Source organism: Motacilla alba, chromosome 5 (genome assembly GCF_015832195.1).
Source record: "Motacilla alba alba isolate MOTALB_02 chromosome 5, Motacilla_alba_V1.0_pri, whole genome shotgun sequence".
Lineage (NCBI taxonomy): Eukaryota > Metazoa > Chordata > Aves > Passeriformes > Motacillidae > Motacilla > Motacilla alba.
In genome coordinates, this window is record NC_052020.1 from 56,493,720 (window position 1) to 56,519,814 (window position 26,095).

Consider the following 26,095-nt stretch of genomic DNA (forward strand, 5'->3'; position numbering starts at 1 on the left):
ATCTCACTTCTCATTCTAAAACGAAGCAAATCCTGGCGCACACACGATGCGGCCCCGTGAGCACCTCAAGACGCCCACAGCGCTGGAGCACAGCGAAGGCAGAGCGCAGAACGAGCACAGCAGGATCCAGGGCCGGGAGCGGGCTGTCCCTGCGTGCTCCAGCAGGGCCCACGGCAGCGCTTCCCAGCGCCCGGCAGGCAGGGAACCGAAGGGATCAGGAACAGCCATGGCACCAGAGGCTCATTCCCCCCTCTCCAGGTGATTCTCCCCTCCCCGGTGCTGTCAGCGCGGAGCCGGCCCTCACAGCCCCGTCCCGCCCGCCCTCCGAACCCGAGCGCCCCCCGAGCTTCCCCTCAGCGCCCGGCGCAGCCCCTCAGGGCGCGCCCTCCCCGCTGCCCCTCACACGCACGCTGCCCGGCGGCGGCGGCAGCAGCGGGGCGGTCTCCCGGTCCTCCTCCTCCTCGTCCTCGTCCTCCTGCCGCCGCTCGCGGGCGGACAGGTACCAGCCGCGGGCGGACAGGGGCCGGACCCGCCCGGACCCCCAAGGCGGCGCCGCCGCCATCGCCCCCCGCGCCCGCCGAGAGCGCCGAGGGGAGCGCCGGGGGCGGGGCCAACGGGGGCGTCGTTAAGCGGTAGGCGTGGCCACAGGAGAGGGGCGTGGCCGTTGCACGCCGCGCCCGCCCCGCTGAGGGGACATGGGCGGGACGTTGTGGGCGTGGTCACCGCCCCGGCCCCGCCCAGGCCGGCGCAGCGGCGATGACGCGCGCGCGCGGCGCGCGGGGCCCGGCATGAGGTGAGGGCGGGGACGGAGGGGGGGAGGATGAGCGGGGGTGGGGGAAATTCCCTGAGGGCAGAACGGGATAATCGGGGATCCTGGTGCTGAGGGAAGGGATGGTGTCTCCCCATGGGTGCCTTGGGAAGGTGGCGGCAGTGGCCTCTAGCCAGATCCAGCGTTGCGGGCGGCTTTATCTTGTGGGTTTAATCCAGTACCGAGAAGTGACAGGGTGAGAGGACATGGCCCCAGGTTGCGCCAGGGAGAGCTTAGTTTGGACATGAGAAAGAATTTGGTCACAGAAAGGGTGATCAGACATTGGAACGATGTCCGGCAAGGTGGGGGAGTCACCCGGTGGTGTTGAAGGAAAGATGGGGCAGGCACCCCGTGCCACGGTGGTGGCTCTTCGGTCCCAGTTCGGTCCCAGTTCGGTCCCAGTTCGGTCTCAGTTCCAATCGATGATCCCAAAAGTCTTTCCCAGCCCGTTCGATTCGCTGAGAACCGCGGCACCCGTTTCCCCCGCCGGGCAAAGCGCGGGGATGCTGAGGCCCGAGGATGAGGGATTTCTCCTGTGCTGTGAGGAGCGCGGGGTGGCTTCAGCAAGAGGTGCTCTGCCAAAGCCTGGGAGATGGACGGAGCGCGGCGGGGAGCTGGGATTTGGGCGGAGGAGGCAGGAGCAGGAGCAGCCTTGGCAGGGCTTGGGCACAGCAGGTTTGGGAAGGACAGAGCACACAGCCTCTTGTTACCCTGGAGAGGGGCAGGGCTGAGGGAGGCACGCAAGAGAACCAATTTCCTGGCAGAGCGTCTCTCTCAAAACAAGCTTTTAAAAAAGTCAGGAGGAATGCCAGCCTCCAGAACGACCTAAACCATTGGTTAGTGCCTTGGAGCAGCCAGTGCCAAGGCAGAAAATTTGGCCCTTTTGGTCTGTCTCTAGTGGAGGAAACCATTTAGAGAAGTGTGAAGCCACTTTTCAAGTTTGCATCCCGTGGATGAGCTGGGGCTCAGTGGCTGGAGGAGACATTACTGATGCTCCTCTGGACCTCATGGAGGACACTGCATTTAATTAATGACCTTTCTGGCATGCGAGATCTTTGCTCATGGAGCAAAGATCTCGCAGAGCATGGAACCTCTTACACTGGGGCATGGGAGGCAGAAGTCACCCAAGAGTGATCATGACCACTGTTGCTAATAACTGTTTTCTAGCAACCACTGCTTGGTAATGAATTTTACCAGACACGGGAGGGATCCAACAGGAGTAGGATCAAGACAGTAGAAATCTTTCCATTTGGCTTACTGAGATTAATATCACATTTATGAGAACAAAGAGAGGTCATTGTTTTTTGGCAGGAGGGGATTATCTCGCTGCTTGAAGTCAGTGAACATTTGAGTCTAAAAGTACGTTTGCAAAATAACAAATTTGCAGCATATATTTCATAATAAAGAGCTTTACTAAACTATTGTGGATTGTTTGGTACAGATGGAAATTCTGGTTTAAGAGAACAGCAAATCCATGTGATTTGCAGCCTTTTAAATGGAATGATTACATAATGTCTATAAAATGAATAATTTCTCTTCTAGGACTTTGTGGAGATTGGGATACTGTGCCAGACTACTGAAAACTAATCATTTTAGGACAGCTGCATCAAATACATCATTTCCAGCAGTTTGGATGCTATTGGCACAACATTCTGGCAGAATACCTGGGCTCTTTGCAGTAGTTAAAAAAAATACTTTGTTCACAATGCCCGAAACCGTGGAGGATAAAACTAATCCAGAACTGTATTTGCCACATCCTGGAGTGCGTGGGATGACAGTGCTCAACAGAGAGGCTTTCAAAAGGACACTGATTGTTCCAGCCCTTAAAGTCAAGAAAGAAATTGTGCATAGTGTGCTGAAGTCCCTGAAACAATCAGTGCTGCAGCGCCCCGGCCTCAAGCGGGTGGTGGAGGATCCAGAGGATGAGGACAGTAGATTTGTTATCCTGGATCCTCACAAAGTACCGGAATTCTCATTAGGAGAGTCAGAGCAGCAGGTCCTGAAACAGCTCAATGTCCCTCCTGAGGTGTGCAAGTACCACCTGGAGCTGAGCTATGAGAACTTCAAGTCGGAGGAGATCCTGCGAGCCGTCCTTCCCGAGGGGCAGGAGGTCACCTCAGGATTCAGCCGTGTTGGCCACATTGCTCATTTGAATCTCAGGGATCACCAGCTGCCCTACAGACACTTGATTGGTAGGTGAAGCAGCTCCTCTCAGGAAGGTTTTTGTGCCATTTGTGTACAGAATCACAGAATCACAGAATTTCCAGGTTGGAAGAGACCTTTAAGATCATCGAGTCCAACCCATGTTCCAACACCTCAACTAGATCATGGCACCCAGTGCCACATCCAGTCTTTTTTTAAACACATCCAGGGATGGTGACTCCACCACCTCCCTGGGCAGATGATTCCAGTATTTGACCACTCTTTCTGTGAAAAACTTCCTCCTTAATTCCAACCTGGATCTCCCTTGGCGCAGCTTGAGACTGTGTCCTCTTGTTCTGTCTGTTGTTGCCTGGAGAAAGAGACCGACCCCAGCTCAGCACAGCCCCCCTTCAGGAAGCTGCAGAGAGTGACAAGGTCACCTCTGAGTCTCCTTTTCTCCAGGCTGAACACCCCCAGCTCCCTCAGTCGGTCTTCATACGGCTTGTATATTAAAAGCTGCTGTCCTGAGGGGCAGTTCTCTCCTCTGAGCCCTGGGCCAGGTTGTTCCAACACACACTTTTGTTAATTTAGCTGTAAACAGCAGGTTTGTCGTGGCTGTTGTAGAACATTAAAAGGTCCTGGTCCCTTGCACATAATTATCTCTCACCCTCTCTTTCAGGCCAGGTTATTATGGACAAGAATCCAGGAGTCACCTGTGTAGTGAATAAAACCAATATTATCGACAGCACCTACAGGAATTTTGAAATGGAAGTGCTTGCTGGAGAGAACAACCTGGTGACCAAGGTACGGGCCTTTCCCCCCTAGTATTTTCAATTTAATGTGCTAAAACCCAAAGGAATCTTCTGGAGAGATGAGATGCAGGGATACTGCTGAGACCATTCCTTTGCACAGTGCCCTTCCTGACACCTGAGCCTAAGGGCTGGCTGCTACTTCTGCTTGCCTTTGTCCCGGTCTGCCCAGGGCAGGCTCAGCCACAGCGATCAGGAAGGCATGTGTTCTTCCAAGTTCACAGCTAGGTTTAATGATGTGGATTTGATCAAAGAAAATCCAGTTTCCTGATTTCACCAAGCCTTGTACAGAAATTTCTATCTCACCAATTTGCAACTTAGGCAACATTTTGCCTTTGCCTTTTTCCTCTCCTGTCAGCAGCAAGACAAACCTCGTGTCTCCTCTGCTCTGACGTTTATCAGGTGCAATCACTGTGTGACTGCCAAGCGTGCTTCACATGGGGTTTCTTGTCTGTAAATGGAAAATTGGCCACTGCTTCCACAGAAATATTTTCTCTTATCTGTTAGCAGCTTTATACTTTCAAAGGAGAAAACACGAGATTACCAAATAAAAAGTTGAATAGCTTGGTGGAACATCCTGTTCGTGCAGAGAGAAGGCCACTGGATTGTCAAGGCAACAGTGACAACTGAACATTATGCAGAGGGTGTCACCACACACCTGGCACACCACGGAGCTGCATCCAGGAGTGCAGAGACGCTTCAGGGTGTTTCTTGCTGGCAAAGCAAACGATGTGGTGATCTGGATCCCAAGTTACTTTGGAATCAGACAATTCCACGTGCTGGTGCAAAGAGAGTATTAGCTTGCATCCCATTCTCATCTGAATAAATACTGTTCCTTTTCAGGTCTGTTCTTGAGATAGTGGCCATCCCAAAGCTTGGGTTTGGATCAGCTTCCAGACTCTGTCACCCTGGGAGATGAAATACAGTATTTTTCAAGCTGCAGAACTGGCTCCCAGTGGCTTTGAATTTGGCTGACGGTTCCTGTTCTTGGGCCTATCATTCTCAGACACTTATTTACTGTGTGCACTTCACAAAGGAGGGCTTGAGGCATCTTTCCAAGGTCTGCTTTCAATAAAGGAGTTGTCAGCCAGCCACAAAGCTCTTGAAAACCCTCCGATTTTTGTAGGGTCATTTTAAGTTGCTGCTTTATTTCCACCTGGTGATTGAGACCTGCATAAAGCCAGCCATTGGGATTGACATTGGGATTGACATTGGGATGGACATCGGGATTGACTATGGGGGACAGGCCGTTTCTGATGAGTTGATCTGTTAAAGATTTAAGATCTGTTTATTTGATTGCTTAGCTGATCTGTTTGTTTAAGATTCACGCATGCTGCCAGTGGGACAATGCTGATGTACATTACCTTTTGATAAGGTACCTCGGTTTTTAATTTTCCTAATTAGTGATAATGCTTAAATCTGCCTGGCATTTGAACACAGAGACTTAAGCACATGTTTTGGGCTTCCAGGTCAAAGAAAATAACATTTCCTATGAGCTGGACTTCTCCAAAGTGTACTGGAACCCGCGCCTGTCCACGGAGCACGGCCGCATCGTGGGGCTGCTCCGCGCCGGCGACGTTCTCTTCGACGTCTTCGCCGGCGTCGGCCCTTTCGCCATCCCAGCGGCCAGGAGGAAGTGCCGAGTGTTCGCCAACGACCTCAACCCCGACTCCTACACCTGGCTGCTGCACAACTGCAAGCTCAACAAAGTGGACACCAAGGTGAAGGCGTTCAACATGGACGGCAGGGACTTCCTGCGGGGGCCGGTGAGGGAGGAGCTCAGCAAAGAGCTCCCGCTGCTGAGGGCAGGGCAGGAAACCGCCTTCCACGTAGTGATGAATCTGCCGGCTCTGGCTGTGGAGTTCCTGGATGTTTTCAGGCATCTCTTGGTCGGGGAGCCCTGCAGCCCTGCTGGCCTTCCCACTGTGCACTGCTACGGGTTCTCCAAAGACAGCAACCCAGCCAGAGACATTCAGGAGCGAGCGGAAGCTGCGCTGGGAACCTCCTTGGCTGGGCGCTGCTCCACTTTCCTGGTCAGGAACGTGGCGCCCAACAAGGAGATGCTGTGCCTCAGTTTCCAGATCCCAGCAGATGTTCTCTTCAAGAGGCCCTGTCCTGATGAAGGTAAGGAGCAAACCTCCCATGTGGCGTTGGGATTTCAGGCTGCACTTTGTGGTCCCTCCTGGTCAGCCCCGTGGGCCACTCCAGGCACGTGACAGCGGCGCGGATGTGGCGCTGAGCACAGAGGTGGCCGGCAGGACCGAGCGCCTGCACGTGTGCAGCAGCTGCAGGGCTTCCTCGCTGTGCTAACAGCAGCCTGCTCCTCTGATCCCAGCGTGAGCCGCCCCAGAAAAATGGTGGACTGGACAGGATCACCCCACAGCCATAAACCAGACCTCTGTGCCTCAGGTTGAGGCTGAGGGAGGATGGGGACTCAGTGATCCTTTGGGCCCTTCCAGGGCAGGATATTCAGTGGCTCTGTGATCTGATGCCAAGCACACGTCCCTGTTAGCTCAGTCCTTCCAAACTGGAGCTGCCTTTTTGCCCAGATCAGTGCACTTCCAAGGGACTGACCTTCTCCTTATGCTCACACAGACTCAGTGAGGTCTGGAGTCACCACATCAGCAGAATCAGGTTCTGTGCCTGATTGAGTTTAACTGACACACAGATACCCTTGGAGATCCTCAGTGCTGGATTTGGTTGGTTGTGGGTTGTTTTTTTTTGTTTATAATTGTTCATTTAAGAAACTGGTTGGTTTCAGTGATCTTGGGCTTTGCATCGCATGACAAAGAGAGCAGAGGGAAGCTCCCATCTGCAGGTACATGAACTGGAGGAAAAGAGGTTCCTATGAAGATTTAATGTCATGAAACTTATTTTTATGCTGTTGTTGGGTAGCACTGAAATGTTGGTCAAAATGTAGCTCCGTACAGGTTTTTGGAAAGTCTTTTTTGACTTTCAGTAAAGACCTCCTATTATTGCTCTAAGAGTTTTCATTTGTGACTGCCAATCCTGATTTTAACTCTCATCTCTTCCTGGTAAATCCCTTAACAGAGCTCCCTTTTCCAGAGCTTGTGGTAGGTCAGTCTGTTTACTGTACACTAAATAACTTACTTTTTTAACCTTTTCCAGCAAAACCAGCTTCAAAACGTCTCTGTACCAGCCAAGATTCTTCAGAAGAGAAGGTACTGAGCTGAAGACCAGAGCTATGGTGACTACCTTAATTTGTGTAAAGGATATTTGGAGGGTCTCTGTTTTACCCCTTGAGTTAAAAGGAGCAGAGCAGTGTTCCCATCGAGTTACAGCTTTATTTTGGGAGCCTTGCTTCCTGCAGTCACCTTTTCTTCTCATTCTGGGATCGACTGAAATTGCTACTACAAAAATTTAAAACTTTATTCTCTTATAATAAATGTGTTTTGGTACTTCCCTGCTCTCTGTTGTTTCGTGCCCTGGGCTAACTCAGTGGCAGGGCCTGGGGTAGTTCTGCTGTAGCATTTTGCTAATGTTCAAGTTGTGGGGAGAACAGACTTTTATGTCTTGTCAGGTCTAGGAAGGTGACTGATGCAACCCCTGCCCTGGATTCTCCCTGACAGATGTGTTTTGGTTTCAGAATATTGGATTATGGTTAGCAGATGCACAAACAGCTCTTGTGTAAGCAAGGTAACCTTTCAGAAGCTTAACCTGAGATACCAAAAGGGCCCGATAACCCAACATCCTGAGGTTTTGAGTAAAAAATTCTTTTTAACACCAAGATTTAGTTAGGGATTAGTTGACTCCTAACTTTGTGTTTGCCCATGCTGAGAGCCAGAAAGACTTTAATGTCTTTTGCACATTTGCGGATGAAGTTCATGCTCGCGTTGCAGTTCCAGGCTGAAACCAGCACCTGAAAAACAGTTCTGTCCTCCTGAAACCGTGTCCTCCCGTGGCTTTTGTGCCTCTGCCCTCTCCCAGCTCTCCCCACCTCTGCCTGCTCCCCTGCTGCAGTCCCTGGATGATCTTTCTGGCTGGCTGCTTGTATTCTGCAGGGATTTGAAAAGCCTCTGCCTTTGATTTCCTTTTCTTACCCATCCAAACTATTGTTGGGCAATGTCAACCACAAATAGTTTATTTGGCCGGAGAGCTCGGCTCGCCCTCTCAGTTTCAGATATTTTCCCTCAGCCCAGGCTCTGAGCTCACGCCCAGCAACCAGATGTGTGTCACCCTCCTGGCCCTGCTGCTGTGGCCCCAGCCCTGAGCCTGCAGCCTGCTGCATTTTTGGTTCTCACCCAAACACCACCAAGGGCCACGGATTTGTTTTGCTGGTGGCTCCGTGTGACGGCCTTTCCTTCCCTTGGCTGCGCAGCCGGTGTTTGGAGCGAGCCCCGCAGCCGGGTTCCCGCAGGATCTCGTTTATCCATCCCCAGGGAGGCTGTCCTGATTCCTGCCCGGCCTGCGCTGAGCCCCAGCGCTCCCGCTCAGCCCCTCAACACCAGTCCCTGCAGCTCCAGCCTGAGTGCTCTCCTCCCTGTGCTGGGATCCTGGCCCGGCCCCGCTGCCTGTCCTGTTCCCTGACACCTCTGCTGCTCTCCAGCTGCTGCCCTCCCCCTTTCCATAAACATCTGAAGGCAGCTCCTGTTCTCTGGGGCTCCCCACAAACACTGCTGGAGTGATAAGTTCCTCCACCAGTCTGGAATGGTGCAGCCACCCTGGGATCCCTGCCTGGCACACACTGCGGGTCCCTGCGACTTCACATTGCTCCACAGCCCCAGTTTAGGGCTTGGCACCACTGCACCAACCCAAACCAGGCTTTGATCACCATTTCTGGGCCAAGCCTGTAAAATATGTAACTCTGATTTTCACTACAGTGTCCCGGGGCAGGGAAGGATTTGAACTGGTAAAATTTTGTTCCCGGAAGGACTGAATGCCAGTGTTATTCCAGCAGCATAACTTCAGCATAACAGCAGCTTTCCTGCACTCCCACAGGAACAGCAGGGTTTCAGCTCTGCCACTTCATGCCAGATACCAGTCTAGCAGATCCATCACTGTGCTCATAACCAGGGGTTTTCCAGCTTTCTGTGCAGTTGCCAGTTCTGTGTACAGGAAATGACACAATAAATAACAGCCAAGCTACACTCAAGTTAATGAGTGTATTGAAATTAGAAATATGCATATGCAGTTCTGCATTTATTAGGGCATCACTTGGGGCTTTACAAAGTGAATATGAAGAGATCACTGGTGAGGTGCATCTTTGCCAGTCTGGGTGAGCGAGTGGAGGGAGGGAGGAGGGAAGGATCTGATCTCCTTACCTCTGCCTTCTGTAAAATTCCCTGGCAGCAGCTGTTCTGGGCACAACCAAGGGGATTTCAAAGGGCAGTGGAAATTTTGCCATCTGCCCCCATTTTCTTTAATAAGAAAACACCAAGTCTGGAATAGATCTCGTTCTTCTCTTTATTACAGCATAGAAAAATACATCCGTCTAGTGCGCTCCTCAGAGCAGGATTCAACAGCTACGAGCAGGAGCTATAAAACAAAGCCCGAGGTGGCTGTCCTGAGCAGCTTCCCACCTCCTGCACTTGGTCCAGGCTCCATTACAAGGAGCAGGCAGGGAATACAAAAAGGATCACATCAGGTGGCAGGGATCATCCCCAAAGCCAAAGGAATGTTCCCACCTAAAGAAACTCCTGAGTTCGTGACAGAAAAGTTGCAAATGGAGATAAACAGGAAAAAGCAAATGTACAAAAGCAAAACAAACAAACCCCAAAAGGAGCCCCACAGTTTTGACTACTTCAGTATTGACATTTCTCAGATTGCTTCTAGAGCACCTCAGCTGAAAGACCTTGAGCTAAAGCTTTTTTCCCAAGCAAAGGTAAGAACCAAGTGACACACGGAGGAAGGATCCCACGCAAGAGCCGGGTCAGCATATTTCCACAGCTTCTCGTCTCACCCAGCTGGCAGGAGGAAAAACCCACTTGTCTAAACTGGGAAAACTAGTTTTATGGGAAGAAAATGCAGGCTTGAATATTGACACTAAATGTTATAATCAAAATGGCATTTAAATGCTTGTGCAAATAAAACCCTGCAATAAGAGTAAAACCACAAACTTTATTAAAGTCTGGCTTTATTTAAAAAAAAATTTACAAGTGTATTTCTTTAAGCCTCAAACGTACACAGCTGAGTTATTCACATCTTCCATTAGATGTGGCTTATTGCTTCAGCCTCCCTCAGCAAAGTGCCACATGACTAACGAGTTTCCCCCTCCACAAGAATGTATCTGCCGTTTCACAAAGCTCTGCAGCAGAGGGGGTTTGGTTTGTCCCTTGAACGCTTGAACGCAGCCGGTTTTGCACCAGAGCGGGCACAGGGCAGTGAGCGCAGCCCGGCCGCTGCCGATCCTGCCCCGCCTCTGCTGCCTCGGGTCGCTCCTCGCCCCGCGGGGTGTCCCTCGGTCGCAGGCTGCTGCTCCCTGGCTAACTGGGGTGCCAGAAGAGCCCGCTGAAGGCGTCCTGCAGGGCCCGGTGACAAGCCAGGGAGGACGTGTAGCCGCCAGCCAGGTCCTGCGGGGAGGCGGCTCGAACGTGGGTGAGGTACCTGCAGCAAAGAGAGCGTCACTGCAGAGCACAGCAAACACATCGAACACCCCGGAGATCACAGGACAGCGAGCTTGAGAGAACTTCCTAAGAGAAAGCAAGGAGATGGAGCTGCCCGCTGCCCACATCAGGATAAAACTTCATGAGTTAAAGCAGTGCCACACGTTCAGCCAGGCTGCCCCGAGCAGCGCTCTGGTGGCACAGCGCTAAGGGCACCCAGGGCTCTGTGCTCTCCGTGCCCGCTCTGGGGGTGGCTCATTTCCCACTCCCGCGGGGCCTGCCAAGACAAGGACACCAGCGGCAGCTTTCCTGCACTCCCACAGCAACAGCAGGGTTTCAGCTCTGCCACTTAACGCCAGACACTCCCCCAGGCTGACTGATGACCACAGGGCTGAGCTTCCTTTGCTTGCCGCCTGTGTCTGGAGCCACTGACCCTGGGAATGAGATCTGTGGGAGGCCACCAGCACTTTGGCTAAAGAAGGTTCCAAACTTCCCCATTAATTAAGCATCAGCACCCATTTGCAGAGCCATCAAATTCTACCCCAAACCTTCCAAAGCGTTGAGTTGACATGGAAACACGAGCTGACATGGAAATAGGAGTTGACATGGAAACACAAGCTGACATGGAAGCAGGAGTTGACATGGAAACACGAGCTGACATGGAAGCTGGAGCTGACATGGAAGCAGGAGTTGACATGGAAGCAGGAGCTGACATGGAAGCTGGAGTTGACATGGAAGCAGGAGCTGACATGGAAGCAGGAGTTGACATGGAAACACGAGCTGACATGGAAGCACAAACACGCTGCCTGTGCTGGCACTGCCACTTTGGCTCCCCTTGGCTCCTTCCAAGGGCTCCTCCCCAGCCACACACGCAGAGCTCCTGCTGAAGGATGGCTTCATCCCACACCGTAACCCCACAGCTCTTGCACCCCCTGAGACAAGTACGAGACAGATTCTCCACCAGTTGTGCACCAAAACCCCATCAAACAGACAGCTCCACAGCCCAGCAGGACCAGCATGAGAACCATCTCCAATCCCGACCATCAGACACAAGCCCATAAACACCAAGGGCTTTCCACAGGGGCGCTTCAGCCGCTGTTTTGATTCCTCACTTGGTACATGTTGCTCCTGGGAAGGTTGAGTCATTCCACCTCTGGCTTGGCAACCCAAGCATAAACTTGCAAAACGCACACAGCCTTTTATAATGTTATCCCAAGAAACCTAAAACAGCTGCACTTTTGGCAGGAAAATACAGGACCACCAGTAAAATATCCAAAACAGTTGCATCTTTTAATTTATGACTGTACACTGTTTCCATAAAGAGTATATAAAACAGGTCAGATTTTATAGGTAAGACATAATAAACAGTCATACCCATTGATGCCATAAAAGCATAGAAAAAGAGATTACTGAGAAATGATTAATTACAGTTTTAAAAACTGTATTTCTTGCACCTAATAACCACAATGCACAGACATGAGCAATGTTTCTGAGGGATTCTTGGTGAGATGCTGGAGCTGAGACTGAATTTACCTCCTGTGACTGAGTTGAGGTGTTTTGTACCAAGCTGTGACTGAATCTGGCCCTCATTGCCAGACATTGGTTCCCATCAGCACAGACACAGGCAGGAGAGCACAAAGTAATAATAAAATAAACCCTTTTAATAGTGCTCAGTCCAAAAGAATTTACAAACACAGCAACAAAGCTGGTCCCATCTCTTAATTTGCAAGGGGAGGTGGTCTGCAGAGAGCTCTTGGTTTGTGGCAGAACACATTTTATGGGTTTTAATTTTTTTTTTAAGATTCTTGTTACTTGTCCCTTAATATTTTAAGAGGAAGATCTCATCCTTCCCAAAGGACTTTTAAAACTGCAGTGGGAAACAGGAGCTCCTTTCCCCAGCCAGGAATGATGGGCACTGACAACAACAAATAATTTCCTTCAAAATGGTGGTGTGAAACTACATCTACTCTCCAAAACAGAAAGTCTTACAAAAATCAGTTCCCACCTTGGATTTCACTTCTATCATATTTATTTCATTGCACAACTTCACATTCCCCTCATGCATGAAACAGTCCAGTGAAAACTGAAGTATTTTACTTTTCAATATTAACAAAGGTTGGTTGTGTCTTTCTCATTACTTTTCTTATCTCCCCTTACTTATATATCACTGAAAGAGAAAAACAGAGTCTATTGTTTCCCTTTTTCTAGGACATCTGAAATTGGAGCGTTAGTTTCATAAGACAACCTGACTTCCAGCCACTGCAGCACTTGTAGTTAATTGGGAGGTGATCTCTGAAGCAATACAAAATCATTGCCAAAAAGGCTCCCATCGACTTTTACAGCACAACCTGCCCTAATTCTCCTTTACTCCTGTGAAACAAGCACAGCCTGCTGCTGGCTGTCAAGTGAGGTCTTTATTTTCTTGTTAAGTATCTGAACTTACTGCTCTTGACCCATTTAATTACTGTGGTGCACCAGGCAATTGCAAAGAATCTGCCACGCTGAAGCCACACAATGAGAAGCGAATGGTTTTAGCTGGCTTTTCCACACCGGTCCCCATCTGTGCTGCCTGATTCCAGCCATCCCCTCCACAGGAGAATCTCTCTGAACTGGATTCCTGGGGTTTCTGGCAGAGGTCAGCACATCTTTTCATGTACACCTTTACAACAGCAGCAGGAAGAAGCGCTTGCCAAGTTTTATTTCCAAAAAGCCGAGCTCCGTTAGGCCTTGGGACCTGGAGGTAATTGCTCTCACTAGTTAGCAAATTCCAGCACACTGGGTCTGTTTTTCATAGGTTTATTTTAAGTACCTGTAAATCTTATAAGCAGAGACCAGGAAAAAGAGGTTTGCTTTTTCTGGTGCACAGTTTTTTAATGTAACTTGTTTTTACTGAGGGCAGACTAAACTCTGAAGTTAAAAAAAGCCTGCACTATTATTTTTGAGCAGGACTAAAGGGCTGTGTGTTCCCTGCCCCACCATTTCACACTTCCCATTCCCAGCAATGCCTATGCTCTGCTCCAGGCTGTGCCCAAACAAGCTCCCTTTCCTCGGCTGCAGCCTTTGGATGTTGATCTTCCCCATTAAGCTTTCACATCAGTTAAAACACATCATATTTTGTTCCTCATGAGCCTTGGGGGGCTCATTCCTGACCTTCAGTTTCTCATCACCATGGAGGAGGTGGGAGAGAAAAAAAAAAAAACAAAAAACCCCTCCTGTTTTCAAGGAAAGAGGTGCAATTCATTCTTGTTCTGGAGGCTCAGAATAAAGCTGGCTGTTCCTGGGAGGGGTTTTCTTCATGTTTTCTCTTTTCCCAAGGCTGTGTGACAACCAGTTCACCAGGACAGGCCAGGACTGTGGAGGGCTCAGTGTGGCAGCAGAGGTGATGCCCCTGTGCCTTCCCAGGAGCCCCAGAGCCCCTGGCACTGCTGCTGCTGAGAGCCAGAGGACCCAACAGCAGCTCAGCACCACCCAGGGCCACTGGCAAACATCCCCTCACTGCTCAGCAGGGTGGTCTTGTTCCAGAGAAATTCAGGAAAGATGTCAGAAACAATCAGAGAGAGTGGAGAAACAGCACAATCAAACCTGGCTAAAATAAACACCAACCAGAAACCAAACAAAGCTAAAAACCCTCAGCTAAACAAAGAAAAAGAGCCAAACATACAACCAACAAGTCCAAACCACCCCAGAGTATGTCCCTTCACCCACACAACTGAAAGTACCAGTGCTAGGGATTATTTCACACAATCTTTCCTGCTACCCAAGATAAATACACTCCCAGGGGTGTTTCTGCAGATGCACCACATAGGGATACATATGGAATAACTGTGTATTTGGCATACAGATTTTTTTTTACCTATTAGGTGTTTTATGGGAGTGAAGAAAAGAAAAATCATTCACAAGTTGTCTGACAAGGAAAAAAAAAAAGAAATAATTTAATTCTATTCCACAGAGTAGATTTACTGCTCATCTGATTATCTGCAGTATCCAAGGCACAGTAATGGCGCAGACATTAGATCTGGGAAATTTTCCAGATTCATCATTTAAATAATAAATAGTGGTTGCATAAAGCAAGCAAAATACTCCAGACTGGAGAACTGTGAAGCACTAGGAAGGCAGTAGCATAGGCTGCTGCATTCCTGAGCCTTTCTGGAGACAGCATTTTCACTAGATTTACCAATCCCTAGGATGAGCTATTGCTGTGTTACTCAGAGGGAGCTGCAGGGACTGGGTCTCATCAGAGGACAGAGGCATGGGAGGAACTGGACAGTGTCTGGCCTGGCTTCTGCTGAGGAATGTATTGGTTACTGGGTTACTGTCTATCCCTGAGCAGGTACAAACTGAGCTCCTCTGCTCAGCCCTGTTTTCCTTTGAACCAGTCAGCTCTACCGCAGTGGGCCCGTGCAGCCAAACAGGATTTGTTTCTAAAATGAGCCGAGCTCGTTGCTGTTCTCCATTAAAGAGCCCCAGGAAATGCACTGGTGATACTCAAACATGGTGTGGGTCTCCCTCTCTCAGACTAATATGACCAAGGCAGGGCAAAAATACAAGGCACAAAGCTGGTACTCAAACCCAGAACAGCAATTCATCATTCCAGGGAGTAGCTACAAGCCTGACCCTCAAATTAAAAAAAAAAAACAACAAAACAACAAAACAAACAAACAGATTTTCATCCATTTTAGCAGACACTATGTGGGCAGTATGATTGTATTTAGATGTTAAACCCACCAGCTGTGACTGGTATCAGAAGTTCCTGCTGAACCCCAGCCAGCAGAGCCTGCTCTGACACAGAATTCAAGTTTAACATAGCCATGAGCTCAGCAAGGTCTCCTCATAAGCCCAACCCAATCCCTCCTTGCCCGAGGTCACACTGCCAGCCCTGCCACCTGCCACTCCTCTCCTCCACCCTCCCAACCACACAGACAAAATGGGAGAAAATCTATTTAATAGGTGCAATCACTAAAGGAGTTCTGTAATTTCTTTGGGTTTTTTTTTCAATGCTTCTCTGTATACAACTGCAGCAATCAGTGGGGATGCCAAAACAGGGCTGAGTGTGGTGAGGTCCAAACAGAGAGATAAATACATTTTCACCCAGATTATGGCACCTTATGGACTGAACACAGCCCATAGTGCAGGGGTACAAGGAAAAGTCACTCTAAATAGAACAACAGAGATTTGGCTACTAAAAACTCCTGCCAAAGACAAGTGATCCAGCACAGGCACTGCCCCTGCAGCCCCAGCAATGCCACCTGCAGACAGCAGTGCTGTGCACATTCAGCTTAGTAAGCCAGGCTGCTTTGTTATTATTAATAACCCTGGGCTGCTTTCTGAGGGCTTAGTGAGCAGAAAGTGCTCTCTGAGGTGTCAGATGAATGCCAGACCCTTCTCCATGCCACAAACTTGCTCAGCCCATTCCCCTCACCCCTGCCCCAGGAACCTGCTGCAGAACCATTGCTCACTCATCACAATTCTGATCTCCAGCAAGGAGATGTAGTGCCTTCATCTTGCAATAAATTCTGCAAAAGCAGATGCCTTCTGTCTCTAATGGATCTCTTTTTGTTACAGTTAAAGATTAGGAAAAAATATAATTATGAGTTTAAGCTCCTAGAACTTTTAGGTTTTCTGAGTGAAGAACTCTGTTATACCAGAGTAAAAAATACAGGAAATGCCCCAGCCCAGCAAATCAATAGAAGAAATATAGGACTCCTAGTGCTTCTTTTTAACCTCTACCATCTGCTTTTTCTAAACAGCAATTTGTTTCAAACACTGTCAGAGTTTTCTCAGGGCAGGAGTGTGTGTAAACCGCATGTGGTGAAACAAAGTACTTTAAAATTAAAACAAAGCAGGTCTGCCACAGCACACCTCAGCTAAGATGGAACAGGACAGAGTTCTGCTACCAGACACTGAAAGAGGCAAAAATAAGCCTCAAAATGTGATATTAGGTATGAAACAGCTGTTGCTGATAAAGCCAGTTCTAACTCCAAAGGTAGAAATTAGTGCTGAGTTATTCCCCCATCCTCTTCTCCCTTGTAATGTCCTTTCTATAAAGGGCAAACCTTTGGGATCCTGGAAACCCAAAGCCACCAGTGTCCTGCTGCAACAGTGACCCAGCAGCACCCTGGGGCTCAGAGCTCCCTCCCAGCCAGCTGCTGCAGTGACCAATAAAGGAATTTCTGAGGGTTTACTGTAAAAACTACAGCACTTTCATTTGATGTTTCACATACACTGTTTCCTCTGTTAATGGTGAAACTCATACATAACCTGTAAGGTAAATCTAATGACCCACATCTGAGAATTCATTACAGTTTACCTGTGGACTGGTGAGTGCAGTCATGAACCTTGGAGTAGAAAAACCTTTAAATGCAAAGACCCAAAGTCACAGAAGCCCTCCTCAGTGGGGGAAGAGAACAGAATCACATTTTCCCATACTACTTTCCCTAAAAACTTCCTCTTTTTGTGATGAAATCCAGAGCCCAGAGACCAACCATTTCCACTGAAAAGCTAATCCATTGGGGAGTGGAATGGAGGGAAATTTCTTTATGACAGCTACCTCAAAATATACCTTCAGTGCTCCTCATAAAAAACCCAGCTCTTCTACTGGCAGAAAAAGAGTTTTAAAGGAAGAAATGTTTTAGAGAGCACCTGGTTCTCCAGCATTTTCCCAGCACTGCAATTCTACTGCTGCCCTGGTTTTTAAATAGATGTGAGACCAGACTCAGGTACTTGCATTTATTTAACACATAAACATTTGCTTTTGGAGTAACTGAGAAGCCAGTGCTGTTGCCTTGAGGTAAGATGAAAAGCTACAGAGAAACTGAGATCAAAGGAAAGGGAGCAATGCCTTCCGCCTCCCAGAAACTGATATAATTTTAAAAGAAGTGGATGTTTTAAAGTGTAAAGACAGGAAACTAACGATGAAAAAGGTTTTATAGAATAAAGGAAGCTTTGTACTCCTCTGCCCTGATATGCATTTTGCATATTTCCTCTGCTGCAGGCTGGATGCAGCCCTGGGCCAGGACCTGCAGGCACTGCCAAAAAAATGAGGTTTGGACAATTGCAGTCCCACTGCAGGGCCCTACCCAAGAAAGCACCACCTCAATTCAACTATTTCATGTAGGAAAGTCTATAAACTCCAAGTACAATGGACCACAGACTTTGAGACTACCAGCTTCAAGCACTGTAACCTGTAGATATAAAAACTACTTTGAAATGGGACATAAACCCCTTAAAATGGTGCAAACCGACCTATTTCCATCTTCAAAAGGAAATCCATTTGCACCTGGAGATGTTACAAATGTTATCAAGTTAAAAAAACCTCCTCTTTTCACTGAGGAGTTTTCCAAGCTAGAGATTCACATTCAACAAGAATTCCCATGTGTAAACCCAGTGCATGTTTGAGAAACACATTTTGCCCCTAATATGAGCCCACAATTCACAGTGGGTGTCTGCATATTCCCTTTGATAATAATCAAATGCTGCATTTAATCAGCTTCTCTTAACATTTGATCAGGTAGCACCACTTCAGATGAGGTATAACAGCTCCAGCCTTAGAAAATGTGAATACCAGTGCAAGAGAGCAGCCAATGCTGTCTTTGGAGAACTCAGTGATTCTGAGCTAATGTGGGAAATCTTGAACACAGTTTCAAAAGTTAAAGTGATGACAGAGGTCATCTGGTTTTGTTGGGGATTTTTTTAGTTGAAAAGAAAAACAAACAGCCCTGAAGCTGCTAAAGTACATCACAACCCCACTAAGGAACCCTTAGAGAAAGGAGGCATCTCCCAGCAGCTCTAAGGCAACATGGGGTACAGGTTTCTGTGCTGCTGCAGGGTGGATTCAAGACAAGAATTATCTGAAAGTTCTCCTCATTTTAGCACACAACTGTCTATTTTAAAATAAAAACAGGAAATGGAAAGCAGAACCTGCAAATACAGGATTCTTTTGCAAGCAAAGGAAAACTAAAGGCAATGCAAGTTCTTTTTGGTCACGTGCTTCAGCTCTATAAAGGATATCTTATACAAATTCTACGCTGGCTTCTCTTTCTTCAAATGTTGGGGGGCTTCCTCACATCCCACTTTCCTCCCAGTAAAATATTTACTTGTTTGGTGGCTCCACACATGTCAGAGAAGAGCCATCACTGACTGTGCTGTGTAAACAGTTTCCTTCTTGTTGCTCACCCACGCATCTCCACACCACACATTCCTGCCAGCTCCAAAACACGCAGAGCCACCACCATTTGGATTAATTCTCTTTTCCCTTTATACTGCAAGGATTTCTGCTTCAACTCCTTCCCAAAGAGCTGCTTGGATTCCTTAGCCCCATGCACTCAGCTGTAACAGGAGGTTAGTGTTTATTTCTAGAAGCCTTGCTCACAGGAAGCCTTCCTTCAGCGCCAGTGACTTCCGTAACTGCAGAGGGGCTGGGATGAGCGGGGGCACCTGGTCCCCCATTTGTCACCGTCCCGAGGTCACCCGCCAGCTGTCTGTGCTCTCAACACCCGGCCCAGCACCGCGCTCAAGGCCTTCTCCCTCGCTCGGCTTTCCAGGTCTGCACTTCCAGATCCACTAAATCAATCAGCCCCCACAGAAAGTGCTCCAGCGTGGTATTCACGTGCCCTCTGAACAGGGAGAAGAATGAGCAGGACAATTCTTATCTCGTTTGCTGCTCCTGCTGTCTGCACGTGCGGAATGTGTTGGGAAGGTTGTTTACCTGAAAGAATTTAGTAATTGGATGCTGGTAGAGATTGTTTATGTTAATTAGCCTGTCAGGTCCAAGCTGTGTGGACTGTTGCTCTGGAGACAGTCACGAGTTAGTTAGTGACAGTTCTTGTTAGTGTAATATTCTGTGATATAGCATAATATAGCATAATAAAGTAATTCATTAACCTTCTAATGTCATGAAGTTCTGCACATCACTCTTCCCACCCATCGGGCATTGTAGCACGGATATCCACCAGCTGCTAGGGCAGCACCAGGACACTGCAGTGCCCCGCCTGCACAGCACTGCAGGGCTGGAGAGGATTGCACTGCAGCACTGCAGAGCTGCAGCTGCACTCAGTCCCTGACTAAATCAGGCTCTGCTCAGCCTGCACACAGTGCTGCAGGACTGGCATGGATTGCACTCACAGCACTGCAGCTGCAGCTAGTCCCCCACTGATTCAGGCTCTGCTCATGCTTGACCCCAGGAAGAATGTCATTGAACACAAGGGCCTTTTCTCAGCTGTGATATTGGATTTTTTTTTTCTTTTCAATGTGTAAAACAACCATTAAGCCATCATTTCTGTAATTGCGAAGCAGCTCTCTTTTTAATGTGTTGTGGAAATGTTCTGGCATAGATCTCCAAATTCTTCATCTTTCCCTCTGTCCTCCAACTCCACTCTTCCTCCCACACACTGTGTTTAGGACAAAGGGCACAAGAAGAACATGGATGTGTTTAAATATATATTATAACTCTGAGGAAGTTAACCACTGTTCTGTGACTTTCTACTTAAGTCAAGACTGTTTTCATAGGCTTATCTTTTTTATGTAAGGAGAGGGCAAGTTCAGTTTTAAAGACACCACTGTGTATTTTCTTCCCTGGGCTGGACTCTGGGAATACAGCTTCTGCAGGCAAGAAGGGAGAACACAGCTTTTATGCTGAAAGACAGTTCTTTTGGACACACAGATTCTTCTTTTAGGATAAAAATTCCCTCGTGTTCCTCCTGCTCTGCCTTTTTTTCCATGTTCCACACACCCCCACTGAGCACCATGAATCCCCCAGCACACAGCCAGAGATCCATATTGATGAACTGGGGCTTTGGGAGAGCTACATGAAAGAGATTCCTCCAGCTTCCATGTAAATTATGCATCTGCAGGCAAAGGGAGCCCTTCCTGAACAGAGCACTCAGTCAGGAACACCTACAGAAGGAGGCTGGAGATGCACAGACACTTTTTTTCTCCCTCTCTGTAGCACATTTTGCTTGATGCTCAGTTCTGAGGCAACAGATGAGGACAGTCGTGATTGTATCACAGAATCACAGAATTCTTTGGGATGGAAGGGACATTAAAGATCATCCAGTTCCAACCCCCTGCCATGGACACAGGGATGCCAGCCACTAGCTCCGGACACAACTGCAGAGTCCAGGGTGCCTCCAAGCAGACAGGAGGTATTTCAGCCCCAGGAGCACTGGTAAGGACCTGGATTTCACGCCCGAGGCTGGGAAATGAAGTGGCAGAGTGCTTTTCAAGTTTTTCTTGCATTTAAGGACTTGCTTTAGTCCCAGCAGGGAAGAACAGAGCCCCTGGGTGACTCATGTGTCAGGCATGGCAACAGGCTTTGCCCCCAAAACACTGCTGACAGAAAAAAAATCATAGGAGCACAGAAAAAGTGGTTATAACCTCAGCTTTGAAACACAGTTTCCCCAGGCAGAAAGTCAGTTCTGTTTTCACTGTGACACAGCATCCTCTGTTCTGACTGAGTAGCAATGAATTCACATCATATGGCAATTCCAGTTTGGTATGACTCAAAGAAAATAGCACAAGAATTTCTGGAGGGTTTTTAGCTGCTGATACTGATCAGATAAGTAAGCTGCCAAACCTAATAATTATCTCAAATGAAAAACCATGAACTCTTGGTTATTCATTTCAGATAATAAGAACCCAAAGTTATTTTCTTTAGGCAGAATGTGGAAAGTGCAATTGTTGAAAGCAAATACTGCAGTTTGAATGACAGTATTTAAAGAAGATGAGATGGTTCAGGTCAAAAGAAGGTGAAAACCAGGTGGCTTTCCCTTGCAGCTGACTTGTGCTCTAATGCAGGAGCCCCTGAGCCTCCTGAGGTTCTGGCTGCTGCTGGTCAGGTCAGCATTTCAGGCTGGTGCTGAGATCAGGTTTACAGCTCTCAGCCAGGCTGGCGTTTGCTCCCCAGGAAGGCCTGGGAGAGATGGGAGGGAGCAAAGAGGGCAGGAGCTCAGGGAGAAGCTTCTCCTCAGCAGCAGGGATGGGTGAAGGATGAGAAACATCTGCCCCAGGCAGGTGCAGCCTTTGGGGTGAGCTCTCAAACCCCCACTGCAAAGGAGCTGCACAGCCCCACGGGCACAGGGCAGTCACAGCTCCCACGGGGGGGGAGGAGGGAAAAGTTGCTCTGTTCTCCTGAAAATATGTTTTTACAGGGAATGAAGGGGAAAAAACCACTCCTTCAATCCTAGGCAATTTCCTCCTTTCTGTCAGCATATGGTAGGAGCTATTATTATTATTTGGCTTAAATATAAAGCATCATTAAGGCTATTTTTCTGTTTTAACAGCTTAACAATTCTATTGTGAAATCTGGGTGAAATTCTCTGGATTTTATTGTCCTTCTCTATTGTTCCCTGGTAGAATTTCTAGAGGGGAAAAATGCAGTGATGATAGGAGACCTTCATTTTACTCTTCTAAAAAGACAATGAGTTAAGTGTCTAAATTGAATCATTTTTATATGATTTCTGTTGAATTAATTTTAATTTTCTGTTGCTTTCAGTCTAATCCAATATCCTGAAACAGCAGAAGCACAGATATCAAACAGGAGTGTGCTGAGTTAGGCAGAACCCCTTAGTTTCACTTGGAAGAGAAAATACCAACAGAGTTGTTCCAGAGCAGTGACATCCACAACTGCTGAAATTCTCCATGGATTATTTGTTAACAACTCGACTCAACTTGCAAACTACATCCCCAAAATCTGTCTCCAAAGAAGTTGTGCCTACTGACTGAACTGATTCTGTTACTGGTGCAGAAAGTGCCTTTTTAAACATTCACAGAAAGCGCCCGGAAATCAGTGGGGATTGCTAATAAAAATGACATTTAATACATTCTCCTGCTGAGGAGAGCTCCCAGTAACACTAGGTGGCAGAAGGCTCTGTCACATTGAAGACACCTGCAGATAGATACACTTTCAGAGCTACTTGAGCTTGATTTTAGAAAAGCTAAGGGGAAAACAGTTGAAAGCAAAACAGTTCTAAGATCCCCTTTTCCATCCACTCTTCCAGTTCTAATTCTGGCTCTGATATCCCTAGTGCACATTATTTCACCATTTAAGCTATCCCAGAATGGGAATACACCCTCTAAACCTGAACCTTTAGTCACATCCTACTCAATTCAGATAAATTCTGTGTGTGACAGGTGATTCTATTAAGCTTTTATGTAATTAAAAAGAAATTCACTGCTTAAAGAAATAAATGGCCCCGAGGACAAGTGCACAATAAAAGCACACACTGTGAGTTACTTTGAAGCAAACCTGAAACCCAGCCTGCAGTGCTATACATTTCTGCAAACAAATTTCTGCAGCTGAAAGAAAACCAGCAACCCACAAACAAACTCATTCAAAACTGCTCAAGACTCAATGTGGGAAAGATCTGATAAAAATGGCAGCTGCTCCCTCATGGAGGTGCATTTCCAGGAATACTTTTGTAACTACGTACAAAATTCAACTGCTTGTTTCTAGTTTTACATATTTAACCCTTAAAAAAAAATTATGCTTCATTTTCCTTTATTCTGGCCAGTCTCTTTCCAGCTGCTCTAAGCTTCTCTCTCATCCTCGATAAACCAAATCCATAAGGAAACAAAGAAGTATCCCTGTCCTGGTGATGTTAGGAGGAAGCTGCAAACACAGAGAGGGAAAGCAAAAGCCAAGCACTGTCTAAATGCTGAAAAACAAAAGGCAGCAGGGGGAGAATGACATTTCTACTTCCTTAGATGTGCAAGTCTGAGTTGACAGCAGAGATTTCTCCGAGATGCCCATGGCTGCACTGCTTTTCCACGGGCCAAGCAGTAACACCCCAGAGTTACAGCACTTGAGGGGTGCTTCCCCGGGGGGGCTGGTGCCAGCACAGAGCTCAGTGCATCGAGCAGGGTTATTGTGCACCTCCAGCCATAGAGGCTGTTTGTGTTTAAATATAGTATATTTTATCATTCACAGTTGTCAGCAGTGGAAATTGTCATCTAAGCAGGAAAAGATGCTGTTGAAGAAACAGGAGGGGTTGGTTAGAAAGTAAAAATCATTTTGGCTGTGACAACTCCTCTCCCTGCCCATTTTGAGGGTAAGGGATCACGCCACCCATTGCAAATTGCTGCCCGAGAGTCAGAAAAATCAATAGTAGGTAGGAAAGCTGACTTGCCAAGGCTACAGCCACTGCCAGCAGATTATTAATGCATCTGTCTGCATTCTTTAATGTTTCCTAAGAAGCAACTATGTTAACTGAAAAGGTGCTACGTGTCACCAGCCCTTCTCTTCTCTCCTCTTCATTTTCTCTCCATATTAAAACCTTGGCTACCAAAGAAAACAATCATGTTTCACCTCATCTTTTCCCAGCTTTTCTGAAGTTCAGTTCCTGCTCTAGAGCAATATATACAGTCTAAGTACTACCCCTGACAAGCTGTTTGACAGCCCTAAGTTGCACATCTATTTTACTCCCAGAGCATTGGAGCTGGTAGGGCTTCGATGGGAAATGGAGGCCAATTAAAATAAACACAGACAATATCAATGCATTCTTCAGAAAGGCACAAGACAAGCAAAATGAAACACTACTGGCTTTTGCCCACAGTTAGAATTCAGCTCATCTCACAGGCTGAACGCTCTGGCTGAGGTCCAGAAAGACACTTAAGCACATGTCTTATTTTAAGCATGTGAGCAGCCTCATTGATTTTTCACTCATGCCAGGAAGAATATTCAATGCGCTTAAAGTTAAGCACATTGTTAAGTGCCTTCCTGGAGCAAGGCCAGGCTATTTAGCCCTTGCAAGAGTTAGTCTAGAGAACATTTACCATTATTTTAACTTCTCAAGACTTTCTTTGAGATAAAGTTTTGTGCTGTATGAAAATATTTCATTCATACCAGCAGTGACTGGCTCACAGCAACCTTCAGGGACCAAGTGTTCTTCCCCTTCCCACATCTTCTAAAGCAGTAACTGGAAGGATTAAAGACACATAAGCAAATATACCAATAAAGAAAATTAGTTTTGAAAGGGAAGCCAGCAGTCTTACTGATCTGAAGAGCAAAATGAGCCCTGCACTGAAAAGCTGACAGACATATTAATTTTCAATGAAAACTAATAAAGTTATTTGCCAATGTCCCTTTCCAATACCAAGTCCCGTGCAGGAACTTTGAAAAGCGAGCTAATTGTTGACTGAAATTAATGATCACAATAAGCACACATTCAATTCCATTTTCCCTTCTTCCTTTTACATCGAGTTTAATACAAAATTCTAGGAAAGGCCTGTTAGTGCTTCCTCAACATGACCTCACCACATCAGAGCACTTTAGAGATCAAAGGCACGACAAACACTTTGCTCTTCCCTACAACAAAGTGATGCCATTTGCTATGTTTGCTACAGACAATTGAATTTTTATCTGGCTGGCATTATCCGAGCTCAGTATCATACCCTGAGTCAGAGCTAGAGAAAGGTGTTTAACAGTACAGCTAAGGAAAGCTGGGTGAGACTCACACTCCCTCCACCCCAGCCACCCCTCTCCAGGAGGAAAAAAGGGAGTGCATGGCAGCCTGACCCTTCCAGGAGGAGCAGCAGGACACTGACAATTTGCTCCTCTTTTATGAGCAGATGTACCTTTGTACTTCAGTATTTTTTCCTGCAGAGTTTAAACTTGGTGGTGACAAAACACAGCTGGCAGGGGGATACAGGAACAGAAACGCAGCTTAACACTCGATCACCTCTGAAACCTCAGGGTGACACGGCTGTACCACTCATCATGTCTCACACCAATGCAGCTCCACTGATTTCATGCTACCAAGCCCACACCTGATGGCAACTCCAGCCTCAGCATCCAACACCCCACTTTAAAAACTGGTGGGGTAACCTCTGAGACCTCTGGGAAAAGGAACTAGAGTAACCTCTGAGACCTCTGGGAAAAGGGACTGAGATGATGAAGGCAGCCTGCAGACAAAAAAGAACTTCCTAGTGGACTCTGCTCCAGAAGTCGTAAATTTGAAATAAATCATCTCTTTATTTTAAAACATCATTTTACATATCTTGTTGCTGAGATTATTTGGTGAAATCTTCTCACCTTGCCATGCAACCAGAGCAGAACAGTGACACTGAGAAGGCTGAGGCTGGAAGGGACACAGGGAACCCACTTGGCCCAGCCTCCGTGCTCAGCAGGGTCAGCAGCTCAGGCAGCTTGCCCAGGGCTGTATGCAGTCAAATTTTGGTATCTGCAAGGAGGAACACTCCACAAACTACCTGGACAACCTGTCCCAGTGTTCAACCTCCCTTGCAGCAAATGCATTCCAGTGGAATTCCATGTATTTCCATTTGTGCCCATGACACCTCATCCACTCACTGGGGCCACTGAGGAGCACCTGGCTCTGTCCCCTTCCCTCCCTGCGCTCCATCAGGTATTTACACACATCAACAAGCTCCTTCCAAGCATTTTCTTTTCCAGATTGAAGGTTCCCTCAGTTTCACCTCACACAACAGATGCTGAACTGATACCTTGTGAAGGCTGACCTAGAACAGAGGCTAGACAGGGTAAAGTAGGGATTTATTAAAAAGCCTCAATGGATACACCTTGGGCAGCACAAGAGCCCAGCCAGGGCTACACGCCAGATGAACCAAAATGGTCACAAAATGCACAACCAGTCAGGAGGTTTCTCACTTTTATAAGTGCTGGTCCATTTGCATATTGGAGTTAATTGTCCAATTACAGCTCCAGCCCATCAAGTCCCATCCTTCTTGTTTTCCTCTCTTCAGCCCACGTTGTTTGTGCTCTTGGGCTGAGATTTGGATCATTTGTCCTTGGTCCCCAGCTAGAG

At 47.6% G+C, this 26,095-nt stretch overlaps 3 protein-coding genes across 8 annotated transcripts in view; 1 reads left to right on the forward strand and 2 right to left on the reverse strand.

Moving 5' to 3' along the window:
* SLC38A6 (solute carrier family 38 member 6) overlaps nt 1-635 on the reverse strand; it is a 37,968-nt gene extending 37,333 nt beyond the window's left edge. The window contains exon 1 of one of the 3 annotated variants that reach the window (XM_038138139.1): nt 404-635. In XM_038138139.1, the coding sequence (XP_037994067.1) occupies nt 404-562 (159 nt within the window). In that variant the 5' untranslated portion in view covers nt 563-635. Of the gene's footprint in view, nt 1-7; nt 145-403 lie in introns of those variants that run through there. The other 2 variants (XM_038138140.1, XM_038138141.1) reach the window with 2 other exon arrangements.
* TRMT5 (tRNA methyltransferase 5) lies at nt 8-7,178 on the forward strand. 3 transcript variants are annotated; one of them, XM_038138136.1, is made up of 5 exons: nt 8-258; nt 2,351-3,000; nt 3,630-3,754; nt 5,229-5,883; nt 6,889-7,178. In XM_038138136.1, exons 1-5 carry the CDS (start codon nt 47-49, stop codon nt 6,951-6,953), a joined length of 1,707 nt encoding a protein of 568 aa, XP_037994064.1. In that variant the 5' UTR covers nt 8-46; the 3' UTR covers nt 6,954-7,178. The 3 variants fall into 3 exon arrangements, with proteins under 3 accessions (XP_037994064.1, XP_037994065.1, XP_037994066.1); XM_038138137.1 differs by lacking the exon at nt 8-258 and adding an exon at nt 632-793; XM_038138138.1 differs by lacking the exon at nt 8-258 and adding an exon at nt 1,207-1,378.
* A 1,991-nt stretch (nt 7,179-9,169) lies between these two features.
* Nucleotides 9,170-26,095, reverse strand: part of MNAT1 (MNAT1 component of CDK activating kinase) — a 118,792-nt gene continuing 101,866 nt past the window's right edge. For both annotated transcript variants that reach the window (XM_038136946.1, XM_038136945.1), the window contains one exon: nt 9,170-10,323. In XM_038136946.1, the coding sequence (XP_037992874.1) occupies nt 10,203-10,323 (121 nt within the window). In that variant the 3' untranslated portion in view covers nt 9,170-10,202. The remainder of the gene's footprint in view (nt 10,324-26,095) is intronic.

Coding starts and splice junctions, on each gene's coding strand:
- TRMT5 (XM_038138136.1), top strand. CDS start 47: ATGCGGCCCCGTGAGCACCTCAAGACGCCCACAGCGCTGGAGCACAGC. Junction 3,001..3,629: donor GCCCTACAGACACTTGATTG/GTAGGTGAAGCA, acceptor CCTCTCTTTCAG/GCCAGGTTATTATGGACAAG. Junction 5,884..6,888: donor GAGGCCCTGTCCTGATGAAG/GTAAGGAGCAAA, acceptor AACCTTTTCCAG/CAAAACCAGCTTCAAAACGT.